The sequence below is a fragment of the Phallusia mammillata genome, chromosome 4, assembly GCF_965637545.1.
Source record: "Phallusia mammillata chromosome 4, kaPhaMamm4.hap1.1, whole genome shotgun sequence".
NCBI lineage: Eukaryota > Metazoa > Chordata > Ascidiacea > Phlebobranchia > Ascidiidae > Phallusia > Phallusia mammillata.
The window spans coordinates 461,113-483,558 of NC_137255.1; the positions used below are offsets into that span (position 1 = coordinate 461,113).

The 22,446-nt window shown below is 38.9% G+C and overlaps 1 protein-coding gene across 4 annotated transcripts in view; it reads right to left on the minus strand.

The window, feature by feature from the left end:
- The window catches only part of LOC145225171 (unconventional myosin-VIIa-like), a 42,416-nt gene that overhangs the window by 8,667 nt on the left and 11,303 nt on the right, over nucleotides 1-22,446 (minus strand). For all 4 annotated transcript variants that reach the window (XM_080091843.1, XM_080091842.1, XM_080091841.1 and 1 more), the window contains 32 exons: nucleotides 22,359-22,427; nucleotides 22,237-22,303; nucleotides 21,615-21,709; nucleotides 21,220-21,339; nucleotides 20,438-20,580; nucleotides 19,845-19,980; nucleotides 19,186-19,260; nucleotides 18,007-18,142; nucleotides 17,388-17,483; nucleotides 16,814-16,959; nucleotides 16,056-16,171; nucleotides 15,523-15,578; nucleotides 15,032-15,161; nucleotides 14,256-14,385; nucleotides 13,505-13,682; nucleotides 12,051-12,127; nucleotides 11,703-11,783; nucleotides 10,660-10,839; nucleotides 10,087-10,196; nucleotides 9,106-9,241; nucleotides 8,608-8,709; nucleotides 8,157-8,251; nucleotides 7,586-7,832; nucleotides 6,362-6,535; nucleotides 5,657-5,815; nucleotides 5,054-5,185; nucleotides 4,110-4,214; nucleotides 3,223-3,388; nucleotides 2,347-2,425; nucleotides 1,616-1,785; nucleotides 1,117-1,310; nucleotides 245-369 (listed from right to left, as the gene is read on the minus strand). In XM_080091843.1, coding sequence (XP_079947969.1) covers nucleotides 245-369; nucleotides 1,117-1,310; nucleotides 1,616-1,785; nucleotides 2,347-2,425; nucleotides 3,223-3,388; nucleotides 4,110-4,214; nucleotides 5,054-5,185; nucleotides 5,657-5,815; nucleotides 6,362-6,535; nucleotides 7,586-7,832; nucleotides 8,157-8,251; nucleotides 8,608-8,709; nucleotides 9,106-9,241; nucleotides 10,087-10,196; nucleotides 10,660-10,839; nucleotides 11,703-11,783; nucleotides 12,051-12,127; nucleotides 13,505-13,682; nucleotides 14,256-14,385; nucleotides 15,032-15,161; nucleotides 15,523-15,578; nucleotides 16,056-16,171; nucleotides 16,814-16,959; nucleotides 17,388-17,483; nucleotides 18,007-18,142; nucleotides 19,186-19,260; nucleotides 19,845-19,980; nucleotides 20,438-20,580; nucleotides 21,220-21,339; nucleotides 21,615-21,709; nucleotides 22,237-22,303; nucleotides 22,359-22,427 — 4,025 coding nt within the window. The remainder of the gene's footprint in view (nucleotides 1-244; nucleotides 370-1,116; nucleotides 1,311-1,615; nucleotides 1,786-2,346; nucleotides 2,426-3,222; nucleotides 3,389-4,109; nucleotides 4,215-5,053; nucleotides 5,186-5,656; nucleotides 5,816-6,361; nucleotides 6,536-7,585; nucleotides 7,833-8,156; nucleotides 8,252-8,607; nucleotides 8,710-9,105; nucleotides 9,242-10,086; nucleotides 10,197-10,659; nucleotides 10,840-11,702; nucleotides 11,784-12,050; nucleotides 12,128-13,504; nucleotides 13,683-14,255; nucleotides 14,386-15,031; nucleotides 15,162-15,522; nucleotides 15,579-16,055; nucleotides 16,172-16,813; nucleotides 16,960-17,387; nucleotides 17,484-18,006; nucleotides 18,143-19,185; nucleotides 19,261-19,844; nucleotides 19,981-20,437; nucleotides 20,581-21,219; nucleotides 21,340-21,614; nucleotides 21,710-22,236; nucleotides 22,304-22,358; nucleotides 22,428-22,446) is intronic.

Consider the following 22,446-nt stretch of genomic DNA (forward strand, 5'->3'; position numbering starts at 1 on the left):
CAAATGCTGTCGAGCAAGTGCATGTGCTAAGGTACTGATTGGTCTGTAAAGACATTTTAGCGGCCATAACGTAACGGATTTTTTAAAGCAGTATTGAAACAAGCGTAGGCGCCTCTCAGAAGTTGCCATATCAGCATTTATCGCATGATGTTGCAATTCCCGCCACATACGTTACTTAACAATCACTGCTACTAGTTAACCGCTAAACCCCTGTGAATCATTTTAGTGGTAAAGCCTATTTCACCTGAAGAAGTCCTCTGCATATTCCTCCAGTGTGTAAGGCTTCTCATCCGCATCAATATCAGAGTTCAGCCTACTCTTCTTCCTCACATGATCCTGTAGTTCTGCTTGACTTAAACTGTACAAAGCCTGAAACGACAACAAGTGGAGGTTTGTTTAGCACAAGTACTGTGTGATGTTTTAACATCTTCTCGACTGATGTGATAAATATTATTGGGGTCAAAATTGTAAATGAAAGCAGATAAACATATAAGTTTTATCGTATTTAAAGCATGTTAGGCCTTTTTGAGACGTCATACTAAATTAAGCGATGGCGTCAGGACCTACATAAATGGCAATGCATAGGTTGGAAAAATCTAGCCTGCGGTGGGATTCGAACACACAACAGGAGTCATACAGGATTTGCGTTTTACCAACGTTACACCGAATCAAGCCTGTCACCAAAGCCTTCATACACGTCAAGGTGTAGGTTAGAACCATCTAATAAACTAACTGCGGTGGGATTCGAACCCACGACAGGAGTCTTTCCGGGACTCGCGCTCTTCCAGCTGAGCTACACTGGCTCAGTGGAGAATCCGCCGAAAGTCTATTAATTTTAGCGGCATTTTTTACGTAATCATCTATTTATCTTTAGGCTCTGATATAACCAAATAACATTGGACTGATTCTGCATGCAGACATAACCTAAACATCACCAAACTAAAGTTTCGGGTCTACAGGCAAACTATCGAACTCATGGTGTTACGTCATATATAGCAACGCGCACGGGTGCCACCTAGCGGTTGAACTTTCACCCATATCAACCACATGACGTCGTTGCAACAACCAATCCGTATAAGCTTAACACGTAAGGTACAACAACACACAATCGCTCACCAGTAATTCCTGTGCAGGTTTAGCAAGGGTAGGGAGAATATACATGCTATCTGTGGGGAAGTCCCCGCTCTTACTGCTCCTCTCATTCACTCCGCTCCTCCATCCTCCGTCGTTGAAGTTCGCGCCAGCCACTTGTTCCATCACAATAAGATCGCCTTTCTTAAACCTCATTATCGTCGGTTCCTCGTCAGTTGCTGAAGAAAATGTGTGTATGTTTAGATTCAATTATAATTGCTAAATTTCTCGTGAAGTTTAATTTTTCAAACCCCCTCAAAAAACAAATAAACAGGAAACTTCTAGTTAAAAAATGTTCAGCGGCTGTCTATGACGTCATAGTGTCTGTGACGTCATAATAACATAAGGACGCAAACTTTGTCAATCGCTGGTAGCTGTACCGTAGCCGTCTTGTGTTAAAATTCTGTTTGTAAAATATTGCAGCCTTTACCTTGGTAATTTGCAAATTCGTAAAATTTATCCAAGTATTTTCACACTGACTCACGTTTGTTGACGTTGCTCTGTAGCGCCACCACGTAACGAGATCGCTCCTTAAGCCCATCGAGAAAATACGTCACGAGCTCGGTGATGTCGTCACAGTTCGATGACGTAAAGGTCACGTCATCCCCGCTTACGGTGGTCAGAGTGAAGCTCGCCCCTTTAAGTTTCCCGGTTCTACATAAGAGCAGAGTAATGAGTAACTGGCACTGATATTTTGCCTGATATTCCCACTCCAATGTAAACAGGAGGACAAACCTGGTCGGCTTCGGTGGGATTTGAACCTACGACAGGAAATTTACCCTGGCGCTTTGCTAACTGATATATGCGTAAACCTATAGGGAGCATATATATTACAGTACCAGCAAAGTCATACATGAATCACAGAAATCCACGTCAAGATTTGGAAGAAGATTTACACCGATTTAAATCGGCCTTTAAAGCGTGCTGTACAAAAAGGCTCGTGTAGTAGGTTCGAATCCCACCGCAGGCTAGATTTTTCTAGCCAGTGCCTTGCCATATGGGAACACTTGGGAGACCGGCTGATTCGGTATCACGCCTTCTATGGGCCTGGTGTGCTATGATTTATAAATGAGTATTGTAGGCCCTACTTCCAGCAGTTTTATTATAATCGCCGTCCCAAAAGGTATTAGTTGTTGAAACAGATTTCCAACCGTTTCATGATAATAGCATTTATGCTTTTAACTTTGCGCACAAACATTTCCAACACATACTTACTTGTTGGTTGTCACTCCTGTTATTTCGGGGAAGGAAAGTTCCAGCAAAATATCTTCTTGGTCGTCAACAAAATAAACTCCTGCAAATGATGAACAACAAAATATTGAAAACAACTCCAGCCCTAACCACAAGCCGCACCATTGTGTGAACCAGGGGTGAGTTACCCCCTAAATGTGCGGGGTCTTAAAGGGGCACAGGGGTTTGGGATAACTTAACCCCCTTAAATACTTTGTGTTATCATGGGTACAAATTTCAACTCAGTGAATTAATTTCATCACATTTCACATTTCGATCGCAAATTGGTTTGATATAACTGCTCGGGTTCGGGCATGGGTTAAATAAATAAAAAGCTAGGTACGGGTTTGAATTCGTTCTATGTCACATTTGCTTGGTGATTTTAACATTTTGGCACAAATGCACATCAACACAGGGTGTGTATTAACTTGTTGCGCATACACCGTACATAGATCTAAATGTAGTTCAGGCGAATTGGTTCAGCTGAACATTAATTAAAGCATGTGTAGGTTTAAACTTTACTTAAAAACAAATCATTCTCAACCTTACACTGATCGCGTACCACCTGACAACATTTTCTATTGCTGCGTACCACCTAAACCCTGTTTTAAACGGGTAGACCAAAAGATAGGCCTATTTTTTCTTGACCAGGCATATTTCTAAAATCAACAAGGTTAGCAAATTTAAAAGAATGTCCAAAACACAAGTTTGGCCCAAATCAGGGCTGATCTGTTGGGTTGCAATTCTTGAACTGACTTATATTAGATATCGCAGCAAGCTACTCGCATACCACGTTAAAAGCCCGTATACCATTAGTGGTACGCCTACCACAGTTTGAGAACCACTGGTTTAAACACCCACCTGTCCAGTTAACAGCGATGATGATCTGGTTCTTGGGCAAGTTCATCCCAGACAACCTGTAAGCTTCGTAAAACCTCGAGAAGAGGAGTGGCCAACTGAACCTGGCTTGTGTGACGACATCCTCACCTACTCTGGATGGCTCCCAACGTTCACGACAATATATCGCCTGAATAGTATCAAGGTTTATATAAGCTATTGCTGCCAGGCATAATATCAAGTTTATAGAGCTCTTCTGGCAAATGTATTTTTATTCCGACGTTTCGACGTCCTATACAGGTCGCCTTCATCAGGGTAAATAACACTGAATGCGCGTAGTACAGTGTACGATAAACAAAGGGGAAAAACGCAAGCACGTTACAACGCAACGCTCTATAAACTTGAATGGCAAGGTTTATCACAACGTTCACAACAGTATATAGCCTGAATAATGGCAAGTAATACTAAAGAAACAAACGCTTCTGACTCAAAATATAACCAAGCTTTACTACAAGGAAGGCAATGACCCGGAACTGGTTAACAAATTTAATAAGATTATCCCTTATTTATCACTGATGATGGCATGAGCATTTGCCGAAACGTTTGAATAATAAAGCGCGTCGATTTTTACGTCTATTAGGACCGTTGTATTCGTCATTAAACTGATTCCTTATTTAGCTAAAGAATAACCCTACAAAAGTCGGTCAAACACAGAAGCCATGTCAATAGACATTAACAAACTCTTATATTCGTAGAAGAAAATTCAGTGTGAAAAACCACTAAATCTGTCGCTATGTCTTATATTCGTAGTTATTTTTCTCACGTGGACAAACTAGTTTTGCAGGTTACGGTCTAGATTATTAGCTTGGCGTGCAGCAAGCTTATAGCAGCAAAATATCAACAAATCTTACATCTCGATGTTGATTGGCCAACAGCGTCACCCAGTGTTGAGTGGATTTCTGTGCGATCATCCGATCTGGCAGATAATTTTCAACGACAGAGTTGAGAAGAGATGGCTGAAACAATAAAGCGTATAAGGTGTCAATCTCTACTATTCGATATAAGACCTTGTTTCTAGCAGTTGTAAGCGGCACTCAACCCGAAAGTACAAATCCGAATTTGCCCGAACCCGATATTTTCCGAATTTGCCCAAACCCGATATTTTCCGAATTTGCCCGAACCCGATATTTTCCGAATTTGCCCGAAACCGATATTTTCCGAATTTGCCCGAAACCGATATTTTCCGAATTTGCCCGAAACCCGATATTTTCCGAAATTGCCCGAAACCGAAGATATCCGAAGTTGCCCGAACCCAAACAAAGTCCGAATTAGGCCCACAATCGACCAATTACAACGAAATAAATTGTCTGTTCAATAACGTTTTGTAAAGTTCAAAGGTTTTAGTGTTTTGAATTGTGGTACACAACTTTTCTCACAGTTTTTTATTTTGTTAAAACCAAACAATTGCTTTCTAAACATCCACTACAGTGTAAATAACCTCAAGCTCTGGGAATATAACCCGTGAAGCTAAAAAGTTATGGTTAAAAATCTACTGTGTAGTATATTGGGGAGGAATTTTAAAACTTAAAGGAAATCAATTTACTTTAACTTTCACATGTGGTTTGTAAATAGACACTTTCCATCTAGGAATATAACATGTGAAGTTGATAAAAGATCCAACTTTAAAAGATCTTTGTATGAAATCTACAATATGGAGGCTATTGGGAAGGAATGAAAATATTTAAAATTGTTAAGTGAGAAATTCGGTAATAAAGGTTGGGAACACCTGGTTTATTAGGACACGATTTTGTGTTTGTCGCGTTACTATATAGTCCAATGTATAGCCGACACCCACCTTAATATCGGCGCCATGTTCGATGTAATGTTGTTTTGATGCAAGTTGTACCAGTTCCATCTCATTATCCACCCGATATTCACCGAACTTCACGCCACGTATAACTTGTTGGTAGATCAGATTCGTACTCACCTGGAAATTATAGAAGAAAGTTGGAGTCGAGCAAAACAGAAAACACTTCCTCTGCTTTGGTGCGTATATGTTGTTGGTGTTTGATAAATTGTGTTCTCTAAGTTTATGCGGTTTATCAATTTACTTGTTTTCCAGTTGAATGCGTTTATTGCCATATTTTATGTTTTTTAATTTCAAAATATTTTAAAATTCTTTATTCTGAAACATTTTATATTTTAATATTTTCCCAAATTTATACGTTTACTTTTTCTCCAGTATTCAGTTATTTATTTATTTTTCTTGATAAATGCAATTTTATGCGGGTTATTAATTCCAGTTTAAGGCATTCAATATCATTTTTTATGTTTTCAACTTTCATACATAAGCTGATTTTAAACTTCCTCATTTTAAATCACTTATATTTTTTTTTACTTTTTCCTTTTTTATTTATTTTCACCGCGTTAAAATTGTTAAAACCCATCAAACTTATACCGAGTCGGTAGTGGGATCGTGCCAAGGGGTGAAAATCTCCTTCCGGTAAAACAGCCTCCAGGGGGCGCTCTTCTCCTGACAGTTATTCTCTTTCGCGTATTGCTCGCACTGAGAAATAGCGTCCATCACGTGATCAGCTCCGCTGCCCAGTGACGACACCTAGTGGAGAAAAAGGATGGAATTTAGATGGTAAGGTTTTATTGGAAGATATTAACCGAGCGCATGAAAACCGCAGAAATGTCAAACTAGAAAAAAGTTGTAACAAAAACAGCGTACAAGTTGGGTTTATCCTTGGTGGACGGGCAACACCTGAATGCAATTTGGTTATGCACATAATAAGTCGGTCGTTTTACGTGTGCTGGGTTTTTACAGTAAAATTTTTCAAAAATTAGAGGGTAAAAGCAACGCCTGCTGAAGTTTCTTGATCAGGGAAACACAAGTGGATGTGGTGGGATTAGAACCACCGACCTCACAAGGCTGACGCGCTAAAGGCCAACTTAAGGTTAAGCAATTAAGTCCAGCTGTTAATCAAGCAACGGATTCCACTGAGTTTATAGAAAGCAATATCAAGCAAAGTAAGCATTGTGGTTGTGGTGGGATTAGAACCCATAACCTTGTGAACCCACGGCGGTTGCGCTTACCACTCGGCCAACGTTACGTAAACCAAGGTCACACCAGCCGCCAATAAAAAAAAAACAAGCCCACCTTGTCGTACAACGCAATGAAGAGGGAAAACCCGAATTTATCCTTGAGTTCGACTTTTTCAGCCAGAGCATCGCACAGCTCTTTGGCGATTGTTGCGGAATCTGTCAGCAGAGTTTTCGTGTTTCCGTCCATGAATGTGATCGGTAACATGATTGGCTTCTTCGACTTCGTTGCCTGGTAACAAGGTTTATTGCATACTGAATTATAACTATCTTATTTAACAAATAAATAATGTTTAGCATATATTATAGTAGTGATGGGACGGGTACTCGGTACTCGGTACTCGGTAATCGGTATCGATGGTATCGAACGATTTTAGTGGTATCGATACTCGTACTCGGTATCGAAATATTTTGTCTCAGTTTTCGATACCAACGTGCGAGTACCGAAGGCCAATTTACATCATAAGAATACGGGCAACTTTTGGCCTATATTTGCTTCGGACAGCACAAAATCAGGAAAAAAGTTCAGCCAGGTTACGTATATCATTTTCGCTATCATGTGGAGATTACATTTTTCGCAATGTGTGTGTGCACGCCTGCACCCCGACCAAGGCAGATAAATTAGCCAGTGATATACAACTAAGTACAACACTACACTTAAGCACTCGGTAATCGTACTCGGTATCGAAGGTATATACATGTGGTACTCGTACTCGGTATCGGTACTCGCTTCAAAACCTGGTATCGTCCCATCACTATATTATAGGCCTAAAAAAAACAGACATAATGCCATATTTTTTATGTGTACAAATCCCATACATGTAAAACATTTTTCTAACTTATTATTACTTAAGCGCAAATTGCAAGAACATTTTTCTACCGGTACAGTTTCGTCATAATGTACTTTTAATGATTGTAATGAGTAGGTACTTTTTTAATGTAGCAAGACGCGTTTTATAAACACAGATGAATCCGGTTAATCGCATACACCGGTTTATTACATACTGAATTAGGCACTATAACTTATTATTACTTAAGTGCAAATTTCGGCCAATAACTGACGACTAGACGCAAATAGACGTAAAAAGCGAAAAAGCAGTTAATTGCAAGTACATTTTCTATCGGTACAGTTTCGTCATAATGTACTTCTAATGACCGGTTTATCAAACGAATGTTATGTCATGCATTTGTGACGTCAAACCCCATCCGGTTCAAACACGACGCTTTGCATGTGATGAATTATGTGAAGACAAACCATCAGTTTTAACAGTGAACCTCTCACCTGTAATTCCAACCAGCTGGGAGGTTGGTTTCTTGCACCGTTCGCGAAGGTTCTTCTCAGTCTACTCTCACAGTAGGGGGCGTAGTTGGGCGGCCCGTGGCGTATGAAGTTCTGTAGATATTTCACAAACGACTCATCGGGTGCGAAACATCCAACGCACAGCGATACCAGGATCCAACCCCTCGCATGCGAAGATTTGTTCGTGTTTAAACTCAGCTGTTTGCATATCTGACAGTAGATCTCAGATCTGAAACATAAAGTGGAAAGGTTAAGTGAGGTCAAAAGTTTATTGTAAGGTTACTTCGGGTCATGAAAATCCTTTGGAAAGGTTACCTCGGACCACAAACCAAGGATTACTGGGAAAAGATTTTCGCGTGCAGTTAGAGGTCAAACGTTTATTTTGAGGTTACTTTGGGTCATAAGAACCTGTTTGTAAAGGTTACTTCAGGTCATAAACCATGGGTTACTGGCGAAAGGTTTCCGCATTCAGTCAAAGGTTAAGCGAGGTTTAGAGAGTTCACCACAGGTCATCTAACAAGTCAACCTACAAACCACATAAGACGCAACTAACCTTATATTTGGACGTAGGATTCCATTTCCGATGATAAAGTGAAGTTTTTCGAGGTTGGTAGTTGGTCGGTCGATCACCATCTGATAATCGGCCTCCTGTAAACACGAACTTCAATCATCCAATCATCTCATTGTACTACAGGCGTATGGAAGGCGTTACACCCTATCCAGCCGGTCAACAAGCATTCCTATATGGCAAGCACACAGGCTAGAAAACTTCCACTGAGCCTGTGTAGCTAAGATGGTAGAGCGTGAGTCCCGGAAAGACTCCTGTCGTGGGTTCGAATTCCACCGCTGACCAGATTTTCCGAGCCTGTGTTTTACCATAATGGAATGCTTGGTGACCAGCTGATTCGGTACAATGCATTCAAGAGACCTGGCGTATTGTGATTTATCGATAAGTATGCCGTGATCGCTGGTTTCATTTTAACCCACAAACATATATAACGCACCTCTGTCCCGTCGCCGCCATCATTCAGTTCATCGTTTAACTTGGAAGCTTTCTTTAACGTCAGGTTGATAAAGTTCTTGCGAGATCCTCGACGTTTCTGTGACTGTCACAAAAATTTATCAAGTTAAACACAGTCATAACTAGCTCAAGGAAAAAGTTCTTTTCTATATTGTAATGCTGTTTGATTTGCGGTGAGATTATAACTCACAACCATATAACTTTCAAGTTTATAGAGCTCTTCTGGCAATTGTATTTTTATTCCATCGTTTCGACGAATTATACAGGTCGTCTTGATTAGTTGAAACGTCGGAGTACAACTACAATTGCCAGAAGAGCTCTATAAACTTATATTATGCCTGGCAGGAATCTAGGAAGCCCTATTTTGTAACACAGCCAGACTTAAGCGAAACCGGCTAGATTTGAGAAGCTTATGTATTAAACCAGGCTGCTGTTACCACCCACCGTCCGTGGGGTTCGAACCCAGTACCCTCACACCAACCTTTTTCCCATCTTCGATCCTCTCCTTAGCTTTCCTTCCATAAGCTTTACCCAAAGTTCCACGAACTTTGCTCATCACAGTCCCACTGTCCCGGATGTTGTCCGACACCTTAGGTTCAGGGTAATCCCCCATGAATCTGAGCATCAACACAATAAGGATTATTACGTCATAAAGGTGGTTATTAGCAAGTAAACAAATGAGTTTGAATTATAAAAAAAATAGGCATTACTGGTAAAGCGCGTTTTGAATCGAATTTTTAATGTTTTCTGACAGAAAAAGAGCTGTATGGTAAATATTTGTATTATCCTGTGCATATTATTTGGTAGAATTTGTTTTTTTAGTCGCTCCCTATAATCGTGAATTTTTGAAACTTGAAGACTTAAGAAAAATCGCACATTCTAGTTTATTGCAAAAAAACTTGCATATTCGCATGCGATATAAACTTATAAAACTGCGCTTTTACAGAAATCGCCCTGAACCAACTGCGCTCGCTACAGAAGATTCAAGTTATGGATAATCATTGTGTCTGTCTTTATTATTATTTTAACATCTTTTATTGCCTGAATAACTTAATTTTATTTTATTTCTTGCTTAGAACTGAGGATGCCATTAAATCGGCGAAATCGATATTATTTACAAAACATTGCAACACGAAAAACACAGATTGATTTAGGTGCACTAATAGCTTCAGTTTGATGTGATATAAACTTAATCCGTCTGTATATATGCCAGTGGTTCTTAAACATTTTTATTGACGAGGCCAAATGGTCGTTTTTAAGTGTGGAGGGAGCCGCAAAAAAAGGAACCTTAAGAAAATCACTAAAGATTATTACTTTGAAAGCTAAAATAGCAAACTTTGATGGTTTTCTGAGGTCTGGTGGGAGCCGCAAAATAAGTAGTTGGGAGCCGCATACGGCCCAAAAAGCCGCGTTTGAGAACCACTGATATATACGAACACATTAAAACCGACTACCAGCTAACCTTAGTATAGTGATCCACACAGCCAGTGCTGCAAGTCGGTCGCCGTCTTGGTCGTGTTGGAGTAGAGGAGCTTTCAATTTACGTTTGATGTGCGTCGCAGAAATACCAGCCTGGAAAACACGAGACACGGGTTCGAATCCCACGAAGGGTGGGTTATTACAATTGCACTAACATACCGTATTGACTCGATTGTAAGCCGCGGCTTATATTGTTTTTTACCTGCCGTTTGTGCGGCTTATAATCGAGGGCGGCTTATATTTTAATTTTATGCCGATATTATCTCTAAACTTCAAATTTTTAATTTATTCTGGGATTCAAAACTTATGCAAGTACAGTTTATACGTTTATATACGTTCTGTTGGGTACCAAATTTCTCCAGCGGTTTCCCAAAATTTAGATTTGGCTATTTTTTGGTATTTAAATGAAACACTTGCGGTCTCTTAAAACTACTTAGCGGTCACCCAAACCAAACCTTAAAAAAAACCTGGTCATACCATATAACTACAGAAAGATGTATTATAAAACAATAGTATCTAACATCCCAGGATGCGGCCTACAATCGCACTTTTATACCTGGAAATAAGTTGCGGCGAACTTTGTGAATTTAAACTCGGTCAAATCCTCCTCTTCAGCCATCTGTGGGATCGAGGAATCGAATATTTCGCTCCCCTCATCCGCTTGGTCGAGATAACCAAATATGGAGTCAACCATCTCGCTGTGATCGATCGCCTGTGACTGCTTCCGTCGCATTTCCTGCACAGAGGAGAGGAGTTTCAGAGATTTTGTTTTAAACTTGGCATTCACATGCAATGTTTAGTTGGACAATAAATAAACTGTTGCTGCCAGGCCAGAATTGTAAGTCGGGCCGGGTTCGGGCATAGATATCTTAAAGAAAATGGTTCGGACCTGACTTTACACTCTGTGTCAGTATAATAAATTTAACCAGCTAAGTAGCCAGTTGCTGGACCTGACCTAATGTTAAACAGTCCTAAAACGCCTTGTTTAAGACCAATTGTATATTGTGTTTGTTGTCTTGGTCGTTGCTGAGGCTTCAATGTATAGCCCTGTCAATCAAACTTTCGGGCATAAACGGGCTTCTTAAAAACGATTCGGGTTCGGGCTCCAATTTCAGGCCCGTTTACAACTATGTGTCAGGTATAACATATGGACGAGTATGGCTGTTCCAGCAGTTTTATTATAAGCATACTGTGTACAACGGTTGATTCTGTTTGGCCCAAGGTTTTCTACACTGGGTTTTGGATTATAATCAACCGACCTTTCGACGTCCCATATTAGACGCCTTCATCAGGATAATGGCTTAAAAACAAATTGTTGAGTTGAACAGGTTAGTTGGATTTGCGTGGTGGGAAAGTATAATCTACAACTTTTTTTAAAATAACCCCTTTAACCCCTTAAAGGTTATTGCGTCCACTTATGAGGAGCACTAAAAAAACGTGTTAGACGACAGGGTTTAAGCCGACAAAACTTGAAATTAACCTGATTTAAACCGAACTGAGGTAGCAGCCACTGTGTTAAACATATCACAAAACTTACATCCAACTTAATGTGATTGTTACAAGCCTTTCTAACACAGCAATACGAACCACACAACTTACAGCCATGTCGATATTCTTGTTGACTTGTTGCGATTTCTTCTGAGCTTCCAGTTCTTCCTGTTCAAGTTTCTGCAGCGCGGCCTGTCAACAAAATATCGTGTCACAACATATTCAACTTATTGCATCGAAATAAATAAGTTTCCACCCATGTTTAAACGGGTTTGAGGTAAAACACGAGACTTCCATTTTGGGCAAAATGAATCAGAAAACTTATAAGTTTATGTACTCTAGTACTAGTCTTTTAAAATTTCAAGCAAATGTTTTGAGTGCTGGGTCGGAGTCATCACAAAATTCATTACAAAAGCATGCATGCAGTAAATAATAGGTTAGTTGTTACGCAACAATCACCTGTTGTTTGCTCTTGGGAAGTTTGCGGACTTTTTTAAGAATTCGTAATCTGCGGAATTCCTTCCTTGCAACGTAACCTGAAAAATTTATCAGTTTGTCGATCGTCTACATAATATACTTCATGTTTTAACAAACAACCCAATTTATAGCAAAAACAAGTAAGTTTACCCAGATTCGAGAACATTAAAATTTGTTTGGAGCGAAACGGTACCAGGTTTCTATTTCAAAGCAAAACAACAGACTTAACAATGCAACGCAAATCCCAACTTAAATGATGCTCAGGCAATAAGACACAAATATTCGTATAATGGCGTGAAATAATTTCTATTTCAGCATTTCGCAACCTTTCTATAAATTAAAATTTACTGAATTTTTCCCCAATTATAAGACAAACATACATTTATAACTGGGTTCAGCACTGAAGCGTCTATGCAGACATGCGATCAAGGTATACTTGGCGGCACACTTCATGGGCCTGGCGTACGATGGTTTATGTTTCCTCAACAACAGGGGTGGGCAACCTGCGGCCCTTGATTAAAGTTTGTGCGGCCCGCAGAGACGCTTGGATTTCAAAAGTACTGGCAAACGAGTCAAATTATTACATATTTTTAAACTGATTAATGCGCCTCATGCTAGTTTTCTGCGATCTGGCAAAATGTGACAAGAATCAAATACGAATTATACTTGTAGTTAAGCATATTTGGTAAGAAACAAAGCAAAATCACTTTGTGTGATGCACATGTGCGGCCCTCGATCCAGTTTTGACATTTAAAATTGGCCCTACAGTAACAAAGGTTGCCCAACCCTGCTCAACAATTATGTGGCCCATGAGTTTATTTTATTGGGACCTAGTAGTCCAAGGCTTAAAACAAGCTGGGAACCATGCCTTAATCCAGGGGTGGGCAACGTGCGGCCCTTTTCCATTTTTTGTGCGGCCCTTCTTTTTTTTCCAGCTATTTTCCCCAAATAAGGCTATTTGAGTGTTTATCATGTTGCAACTTTTGCCCTTTCAGTTTCCTGTTTAAAGTGCGATTTAACCCATATCCTAACACCGCTGCACTAATGTGTATTTACTATGATATTTTATATCCGCTTGTACTTGTGATTTTCTAGTAAAAGCTGAAAATATGAATTAGTTTTAATTGATGTGTGGCCCTCCTGTAAGCATTACATTGCCCTAACTGGCCCTTGTGTTGAAAAGGCTGCCCACCCCTTCCTTAGTTGATCCCCGGCAAATTGTCAGGCGACCCCACTTGGGGTGCGCAGCGCACAGGTTGGTCACCGTTGATTTATGCAACATATTACCTTGCTTGCTTGGGCATTAAGCCGCAGTGTTGTTTAAAATAATTCGTTGCTATTTGTATGTTTATCCCAACAAGATTGCGTAAATGTAACTTTGAAACGCCCTATGTAACATACATCACAGTGAGTTGTTTGTGACATCACACACTCACCTCTGACAAACGATTGTATTTTGATAATCGCCCACAATCTGTGTCTGATGTTTCTACGTGCGATGAAACCGCGACATTGGACTTGGAACCGGATGATCCGGCTCCTGGCGAACTCGTACTGAAAGGCGAGACGTCGAGCTTTCCATAATGCTTGTAACCTCAAGTAACCGTGATGCATCTGTATGGCGTAACAATCGTTCAGTCACGTCATAATTACACTATGTGACCGAATACCTTGTACAAACGGTTTATTGCAATGGTTACAAACCGGAGAGAAATTTTAACACTTGAGGGGAGGAATTTACTTTAATTTTTACATGTGGTTTCTAAATAGACACTAAAGCTCTGGGAATATAACATGTAAAGTTGAGAAAAGATTGATTTTTAAACTTGTCATTATATGGTTTAGCATCTACTACGTAGTATATTTTGGGAATGAAAATGTTTTAAATTGTTAAGTGAGGAATTTGTTGAAAAGGTTTAAAACCACTGGTTTTTGTAATTTGTAGGGGGGGTTTGTTGTGTCACAATATTAATCTCTTACTGGTTGTCTCTGCTATGTGTTATTGCTGCACGATATACTAGCAAACTAAATTTGTAGGGGGGGAATTAGATTTGAATATCGTCTAAAAGGGTGCACAGGACAAAGAGGCTGGGAACCACTGATCTATCCAATTAAGAAGGAGGCAAAACTACTGGGCTTGTTACAACCCACACAGTATTGGCACCAGCAAACACCAAACAAACTTACAATTTTGTATTTCTTCTGTGCAATATACGATCTCCATGTTGTCTGTATAAGGATAGCGCTCCGTTTCGCTTGAAGAAATCTCCAACGCCAGAACCAACCTCGAACTGCTCGTTGGATCGTTATTACAGCTCTGTTACGTCATAACAAACCGATTGTTACGTTTGTGTTAAGTTTAATAATTAACATAGGGTTTGTGTAAAAGTTTAAACGAGACGCCAGGTCTGTTAAAATTGTTTCCCAGCCTGTTTAAAGTCACACGCACCTAACCAACGCGTCAAACAGTTTTTCATCAATTAATACAAAAACGTTTTGCTTGCGCGGGTCAAAGAAGGGGTGACAATGCCCTAATCCTGTCACTTAACATATGACTATCAGCGTTTAATTTCTTTGTTAAAAAAATCTTCTGATACTTTAAGCATTCAACCCCTTATTAATTAATAGAAATGTGGGCAGCTTTTTTTACATGCGTGGGGCAAAAAAAGGGGTAATGTACACGCACAACACATTGTCTTTAAAAGCAACAATGCTCTATTTCCTGGTAATAAACTCATACAACTATCAGCGTTTAATTGAAAAGATCTTTTTTACATAAAATGGATAAAACGCGTTAGTTGCATCCGGTCGATTTACAAACAAAATCAAATTTTTAAAGCTGTCGTGGGTCTGATATAAGGAGCAGATGTCGCAGCACGCACTTGCATTAATACATAGGGTGTATACCCATTGTTACTTGGGGGGCAAATATAATTGACAGATATATTTCACACTGATTGAACCTGTGCACAGCCTTCTCTCTGCTTGACTCGAGAATCGAATCGTGTGAATCTTTCAGGAAGATTTTCGTTTTTCCAACTTGGCAATCTGATCCTTCTCCCATTGTAGAGTCAATAATCTTCTGACAAACCTCTGTTGTGACAACACAATTCTCCTTTATTACGTTATAATTTAAAATATTTTCGGGGCATTGCTTCATTGTGACATCAAAAACGAGCAGAAATCAATTCCAAATTTTCGCGTTTTTTCGTTTGCTAAAATAGCAAGTTACTTTTTACTTGTAAATGTTGAGTTTTATCATTTTAACCTAGAAAGACGAAATGGATAACATTTCAGGTTAGAACAAACGTACGGTGACTGCCGTATTGTTACGTCATATATGTGTAACGTCACAACCACCCGTGGAAAACCAACCACACAATGACATGATACGTACGTACTCTACCAACTGGTAATATTAAATGTTTTACACGGCGACGTGGTGGCAACTTACCGATGTGATTCTTGATCCGTTTAGCCGGTTTAATCCCGCCAACCACCATACGGTATCTATAACACAAATAAGTTTATATGGATATCACTGTATGGGGTGGTGCAAGTGGAGATAGTGGGTGCCAAACAGGCTATGAGAAAAATAAAACTGAACTGGTGTGTATCTAACACTTCAACCAGGGCTTCTCAACTAACGGTTGTTTGTAAAATTGAATTTCTTTTGCCAGTGAGAACCAAACAGCCTAAAGATTTAACACTTTATTCAGGGATTCTCTACTTATGGGTGTTTTGATACAAAAATGAATTCGTGTTGGCTTATTTTGTGGGCAAAATCTTTAAACGGGAACATCGTTATACACTAGCCAATACGGCCGATCTCTTGTCCCCAGCTGCACTGATGAGACCTTACAGGTCGAAAAAATTGTGCACTGTCTGCAGCTTAGTTATAATTGTAAAAAACTTATTAAAAACAGGCAGTGAATAATAGGTTATGTAGCGGAGAGTTATACAGAGTTCAATTAAGATATCACTCACCTGTCAATAAACTCGACGAAGTTATATCGGATCGGGTAACCCGCCCTTCGGATCTTAATTGTCTCCATCATTCCAGAATAGCGCAGTTGCCTAGCAACCAGTTCCCGGTCAAAAACCTTCACAAGAAGAAATTCGAATTTTAAATCAAACACTTTTTTGTTTTACTAAAGTTTAGTAGTTTTACTAAAACGTATTCATTTTATTAAACAGACGTTTCGACAAAAACAATTGTCATCATCGGTAAAAATATAATGTACAAGTGGAAACAAGCGTCTTTATATACACAAAAAAAAACTTTTTTGTTTGAATTTTTGTAGTTGGTCATCCAGTGTTTCAAAACATTATTTATACTACAAGTTGGTATTCACAGACACAAGACAATTCCTTATCTTGTTTTGTGTGAGGCTGACATATTGTAAAACAACTAACATGGTAGGGAATCAACTTAAAGTCAAGTTTATTATCTAATAAGTGGGTAGAACTACTAACGAAAGAACTCACAGTAGCCAGGTTTGGGAATTTCCGGTAGGTGGAGCAACGGAGCATAAGCTTTTACGGGGACAATAATTGCTGAGTCAGCATGTTGCAACGCCCCGTTGCGCCACCTACCGGAACCTCCCAAACCTGGCTACTGTGAGTTCTTTCGTTAGTAGTTCCACCTAATATGCGTACAGGTGTGAGTCGGTTATTCGTGTTTGCATCAGTTAGTTGGAAAGTGAGCTTAGGTTACACGAGATTTGAACAAGTTTGTAACGCACCTTAGGTTTTTTGGACTCGTTAGGTTTGATGCACCTCACAAAGAATGGTTGGCACGCAGATAATGTTCGCATCAGAAGATCGAGGGATTTCTTGAATTGCTCGCACAGAGAATGGTTGCGCTTTCTCGACAATGAACCTTTCATATCTGGAAAGTTCAACAAACCATTTAAAATACGAACTGTTAAAACTGTATATATCATAAGTGTGTCGACTTCTAATACTAGACATATCCATGACTGATATTTTACCATTCTATCTGTTATAAAACAAAACATATTGCTGGGCATGATTTACCAGATTGTGTAGGTGGTTTACATCCAGCATGTCCAATTACTGTTGGTGTTAAGGTTGTTTATTTGTCCTTACATGACAAACACCACCAATTTTTATATGATAGTAGCTATGGTTAAACCGGATTCAGTTAATTCAGATCTTTGCCTAAGTCAAATGATTATTCAAATGAGGTACAAATGATTTGTAATGTGGTAAGGCTTTAAATAATCAAACTAATAGCTATGGTTATGTAGCTGTGCTTCACACAACAGTAAAACTTATCACATTTTATCCGCTTACCATTCTGAAACAGTAGTTTCAAGAATTTGTTTTTGGAGCTTTGAATGAGGGAAATAAGATCTCCATGGAAGGTGTCTCGATTGCGCTCCAAAAATCCTGAAAACGAGAAGTATTGTTGCAGCCAGTGCAAATATGATTACCACAAAAAAGCGACTAACTTCTTACATTTTAACCAAACAATAAATTTGTAGAAACCATAGCCATACACATTGCCGTAATTTGTATGGAAAATATTGCTTTTACATAATAAAAAATAGTATGGCACATGTTTTTCAACATTAAACCTCGTTTGCAGGCTACCCGCTATCATTTAACTGTGAGGCATGGGTTTTTAGTTGCTGTGAGGCATGGTTTATGTTGCTCCCAACAAACTGGAGTGCCCTTAAATGGCTACACTAGCCAATACGGCCGATCTCTCGTCACCAGCCGCACTGATGAGACCTTATAGGTCGAAACAGTGTGCGTTGTCTGTTACTCGTTCATACACAATTTTACTGCCCACATTTTGTTGACACAGTAACAAAACCAGAATATACAGGACAGCATTGCATTCTAATTCAACCCATGCTTCACAGGGAGCAGATATTTTCTCACTTGGGCATATTTGCTGCCAACCTACCATTGCAATTATATCGCACAGGACCAGCAAAATGTTCGATTCCAAACGTGTCATCGAATTTATTCTTGGGTTGTAGGAAGAGTTGGTTGTTGCCATGCTGTCGAATCATTTTATCAAGCATCGTCCTGTCTGTGCCCTGCATAACATCAATATATATATAATATAACATCAACATAGGTATAATAGCACATAGGGATGGGCCGAGCCGAGCCAGAACCCGAGCACTCGGTACCGAGCATCGCTGTTTTTAATGCTCGGTGCTCGGCCGAGTAGTTGCACAAACTGACCCGAGCGTTAAATTTGCATATTCATGCCCTGCTGACATACGTAACTAGTGTTCTAAAGGGTGTCTGTGAACAAAAACGAATGATTTTTTAAATGTATTAAATAGTGGAAAACGCGTACTTAAAGGGCATGGCAGCTTAATAAAACACCGCCGGTGACGTAAGAGACCTTGTGGAGCTAAAACGTAAGGGGATTTTTGTGACGTCATAATGCACCGAGCGTGCTCGGCCGAGCACCGAGCATTAAAGTGAGATGCTCGGTGCTCGACCAAACAGAACGTTTGCAGTTTTGGCACATCCCTAATAGCACATGTATGTCCAAGCATTTTAATTGTATGTTGGTACTACCTGTTTGATTTAACCTTTTTTATGTGCTTGCCTCGAACAAAAAAAACAGTTAAATTGTTTTTTATTAACATTGTTTTATTTTTTGATACGAGTGGTTTTTAACCTTATACTAATCGTGCCACCTGACAACGTTCTCTATTGCTGTGTACCATCTAAACCCTGTTTGAATGCATAGAACAAGTATTTTTCTTGACTAGAACATATTTCTGAAATCAGCAAAGTTAGTAATTTCAACTGAATGCCTAAACAACAAGTTTTGTCCAAACCAGGGCTTATCAGTTGGGTCAGTGGAGTTGCAACTATAGATCGGACTTAAACTAAGTATAGCAGGAATCTATTCATGTACCACCTGAAAAGCTCAGGCGTAACTCCGGTTGTGAACCACTGTTTTATGTTAAAAACAGCTTAAATGAAATATGACAGTTTGTCACACTTTGGAAGGAAAGAGAAAATGTGGCTTAGTAGAAACAAAAAAGTTGTTGAGAAAAGAAACAAAAAAGAAGTTTTATAGCAAAATATTTTTAACATGTACAAAGATTGTTTTTACCCTGGGAAAAACAGCTTCCTCGTTTATGATTGCGATCAAGTTCATTTTCTTCACAGCAATCATGTCCAGGACATCCTGTAGAATAAAAAACAGAATTAAAACAATTTAGGTTACTGACCGCTATGTGAGAAAAATTACACAGATAACAGGCAAAAAAGAAAAACCTGAATATGCCAAACTTGGGTGGAATTTTATCATTTTTACCAGGGTCTGGTTGAGGTATTTACGAAGGTTTTATCAACACCTGCCTGTCGGTCTGCATTTGCAGTCACATCAGGCTGAAGAGTTTTTATGGTTCGTCTGTGCAGGTGAACTTTTGTATTTCTGCTTATTACTGGTTCTATCCAGTTACTACATGTTTTTTTAGATACAAACATGCTTTTAAAAGTGAAATGCATCTGTTTCATACAACAATAACATACAGCGACTGATTTAGTGGTTTCACTTAGAAATTTCATAACAAGCGAAATATCATTTCACTGTTTTTGGTTTGTTCAAATTGATATTAGACTGGTATTACAACTAAAAATGCACTAAGAGTTTATTATGTGATACTGACCAGGTGTGTGTATCAACATTTGTTTAATTTAAAAGCCCGGTAGGTTGTATATTGTTCCAATGGAGATAATACGTTAATATTTGCATAAGTGTGATTGCACCTGGTTGTCTCTGAAGGTGATATGTTGCCAATCAATCCCCTCCTTGTTATATTCTTCCTGCTCGAGCTTGAAAACATGACGAACGAAAAACTGCTGAAGGTTTTCATTTGCAAAGTTGATGCAAAGCTGCTCGAAACTGAAAAGAAAAAAATTAAATGTGAGCAAGTTTAAATAAACACAAAATATAGAAGACGTTTTTCAGTGACAGATTTAACTATTAGGTCCATTTTAGTGTTGTATAACAAGCGCTTACAATTTTTATAATAAACCTATCAAACTTTTGCGGCACAGAATTAATTCATCAACCTAATAGTTAAATCATTGATAAAAAACTCATTGCCAATAGTTTCTAGCTTTTCAAAATATAATGTCTAAAAGTCCTGCAGTAAAGTGTCATCTACTTCAAGTCACAAGCAATTATATACAAGGATAAAACTTGGTTGAAACAGCCTAAGTGACTTGACAGCAGTAAGTCTTGTAGATAATTGCAATGTAACTACCAAGGCTACACTACAGGTTAAACCCTAACCCTGAGTTGCATCAAAAATCAGATAAACCAACCATGAGATGTAGGAGTAGAAAACCCACTTTACCTATTGTTTCCAAAGTTTTCGAACCCAAAAATATCAAGTAGTCCGATCGAATGAATTTTCTTTTTCTTTTCCTTCTTCTGGTCACGAAATATTGCCATGTTGATTTTGTCGACAATCCAAACGAACAATCGACCGTAGACTCCCTGAAACCAGAATACAATCAAAAAATAGCTCAGGCATTAAAGCTCATTTCGGTTAATTGCAAATCCTGTTTTACTGCATACCAAATGCACAAACTGTAGACCAAGGGTAGGCAACCTGCGGCCTAAAAACGAGTCCTACTATTTTATATTTTTGAGCAGATTAATGCGCCCGATGCTACATTTTGCAACCTGGCAATATGTGTCTTAAGTCAAACGCGGATTTTACTTGTAGTTAAGCATATTTGGTATGCAATGAAGTAAAATTACCTTGTGTTATACCCAGGTGCGGCCCACAATCAAATCTTGGCAATTGTATTTGACCCCACAGTAACAAAGGTTGCACACCCCTGCTGTAGACCATTATTAGTGAATTTAAAACATACTAAGAACAAAATTGCCAGTGATGTAAAAAACAACCATTTTACTAAGCAAATATTTCCACAAAAACAACTATGCTTTATAAAATGTCTACGTTTTATTCTACTAAGCTGGCAATTTTGTTCTTAGTAAAGCTGCAATTCAAGTCAGTGTCTTATGCAAGGAACAGTTTTGCAAATATCATTCAAACTGTGACTTGTTTTAGATTCGCTCCCAGTCAACATTATTACAATTTTATTTGGCAATGTAAGAAGTCATCACCTTGATGTAAGCATCCTTCACATCATTAGCTTGCTCCAAATTCATCGGAGATGTCACTGTGTCGCCCTTCGTGGATAAAGTTCGCTGAGTCAGCGACTTGGCCAGTGCTTGCTCGTTCACCTGCGACATGACTCAGCAAATTAATTGACTTGTAACAGAATTGTTCAGGTACACAATTCACGGTTTTAAAAATTCTACTGAGAAGCCAACATAATTCGACTCCCTTGTAGCTTTTTAACCTGAGACATTTTATTGCTGTTACCTACACGTTTTTACCTGCCATTTTTGTATGTTTCTCACCTTTTTTTACTGCTTTACTGGTTTTACATTCATTCATTTGAAAATGACAAAACTTGATTTTTGAAACGTCATGTTTTATACAAATACAAACTTACCCCGAAAAGTTGGGCTGTGAGTTTTAAACCTGAGTTGTGAACAAGTTCGACGGCATCAAGATTCTCGATCAACCTCTCCTTGAACTTGAAGTTGCCTGTAATTATATTCACAGTGAGTTAAACTTGAATCAACTTCACTATGGTTTGTTAATGCAGGTTTGGGCAAAAACTTCTGCACTTTCACAATAATCAAAAATAAATAACTAATTAGGGTGAGAATTCAATTTAGATGAAACACAATGATTTGGAAATTTTGTTGATGCAAAGTTTGGGCAGAAAAAAAGATTTAAAACGACAGAAGATTAAACTCCAATAATGTTTCATTTATTTTTTTAGGGTTATGTCTCAGGGTTATGTTTTTTACTCATGATTAATATTTGTATGTATATAAAGCCAGTGGTGGGATTCAGCCGGTTTGCACCGGTTCTATAGAACCGTCTAACGAAATATTATGAGATCAGCGAACCGGTTAGCATTACTGGTTACTGTCAATGGACTTTTGTAACAGAACCGGCTGAAAATATAACTTTTGTGATAGAACCAGCTGACAAAACATTTAAATCCCACCACTGTGTACAGTCTACCTCAACAAAACAACTGGCTTAATGACTGCAATATTTACCAATATGTAGAATAGCAGCAAGCAGTCGATAGATCTCAGCAATCTCGCTTTCCGTGAACGACAGCACCTGAACATATTACAACATGAGCTTTGTGACATAACAAAGGTTTTAAGCGACTTACCTTCATTGCTTTTGTGATGTCAGAAAACTCTGCTTTGTCGTCTCGTCCCATGCACTGCAGACATGACCCCTGTGATGTCATAAACAGG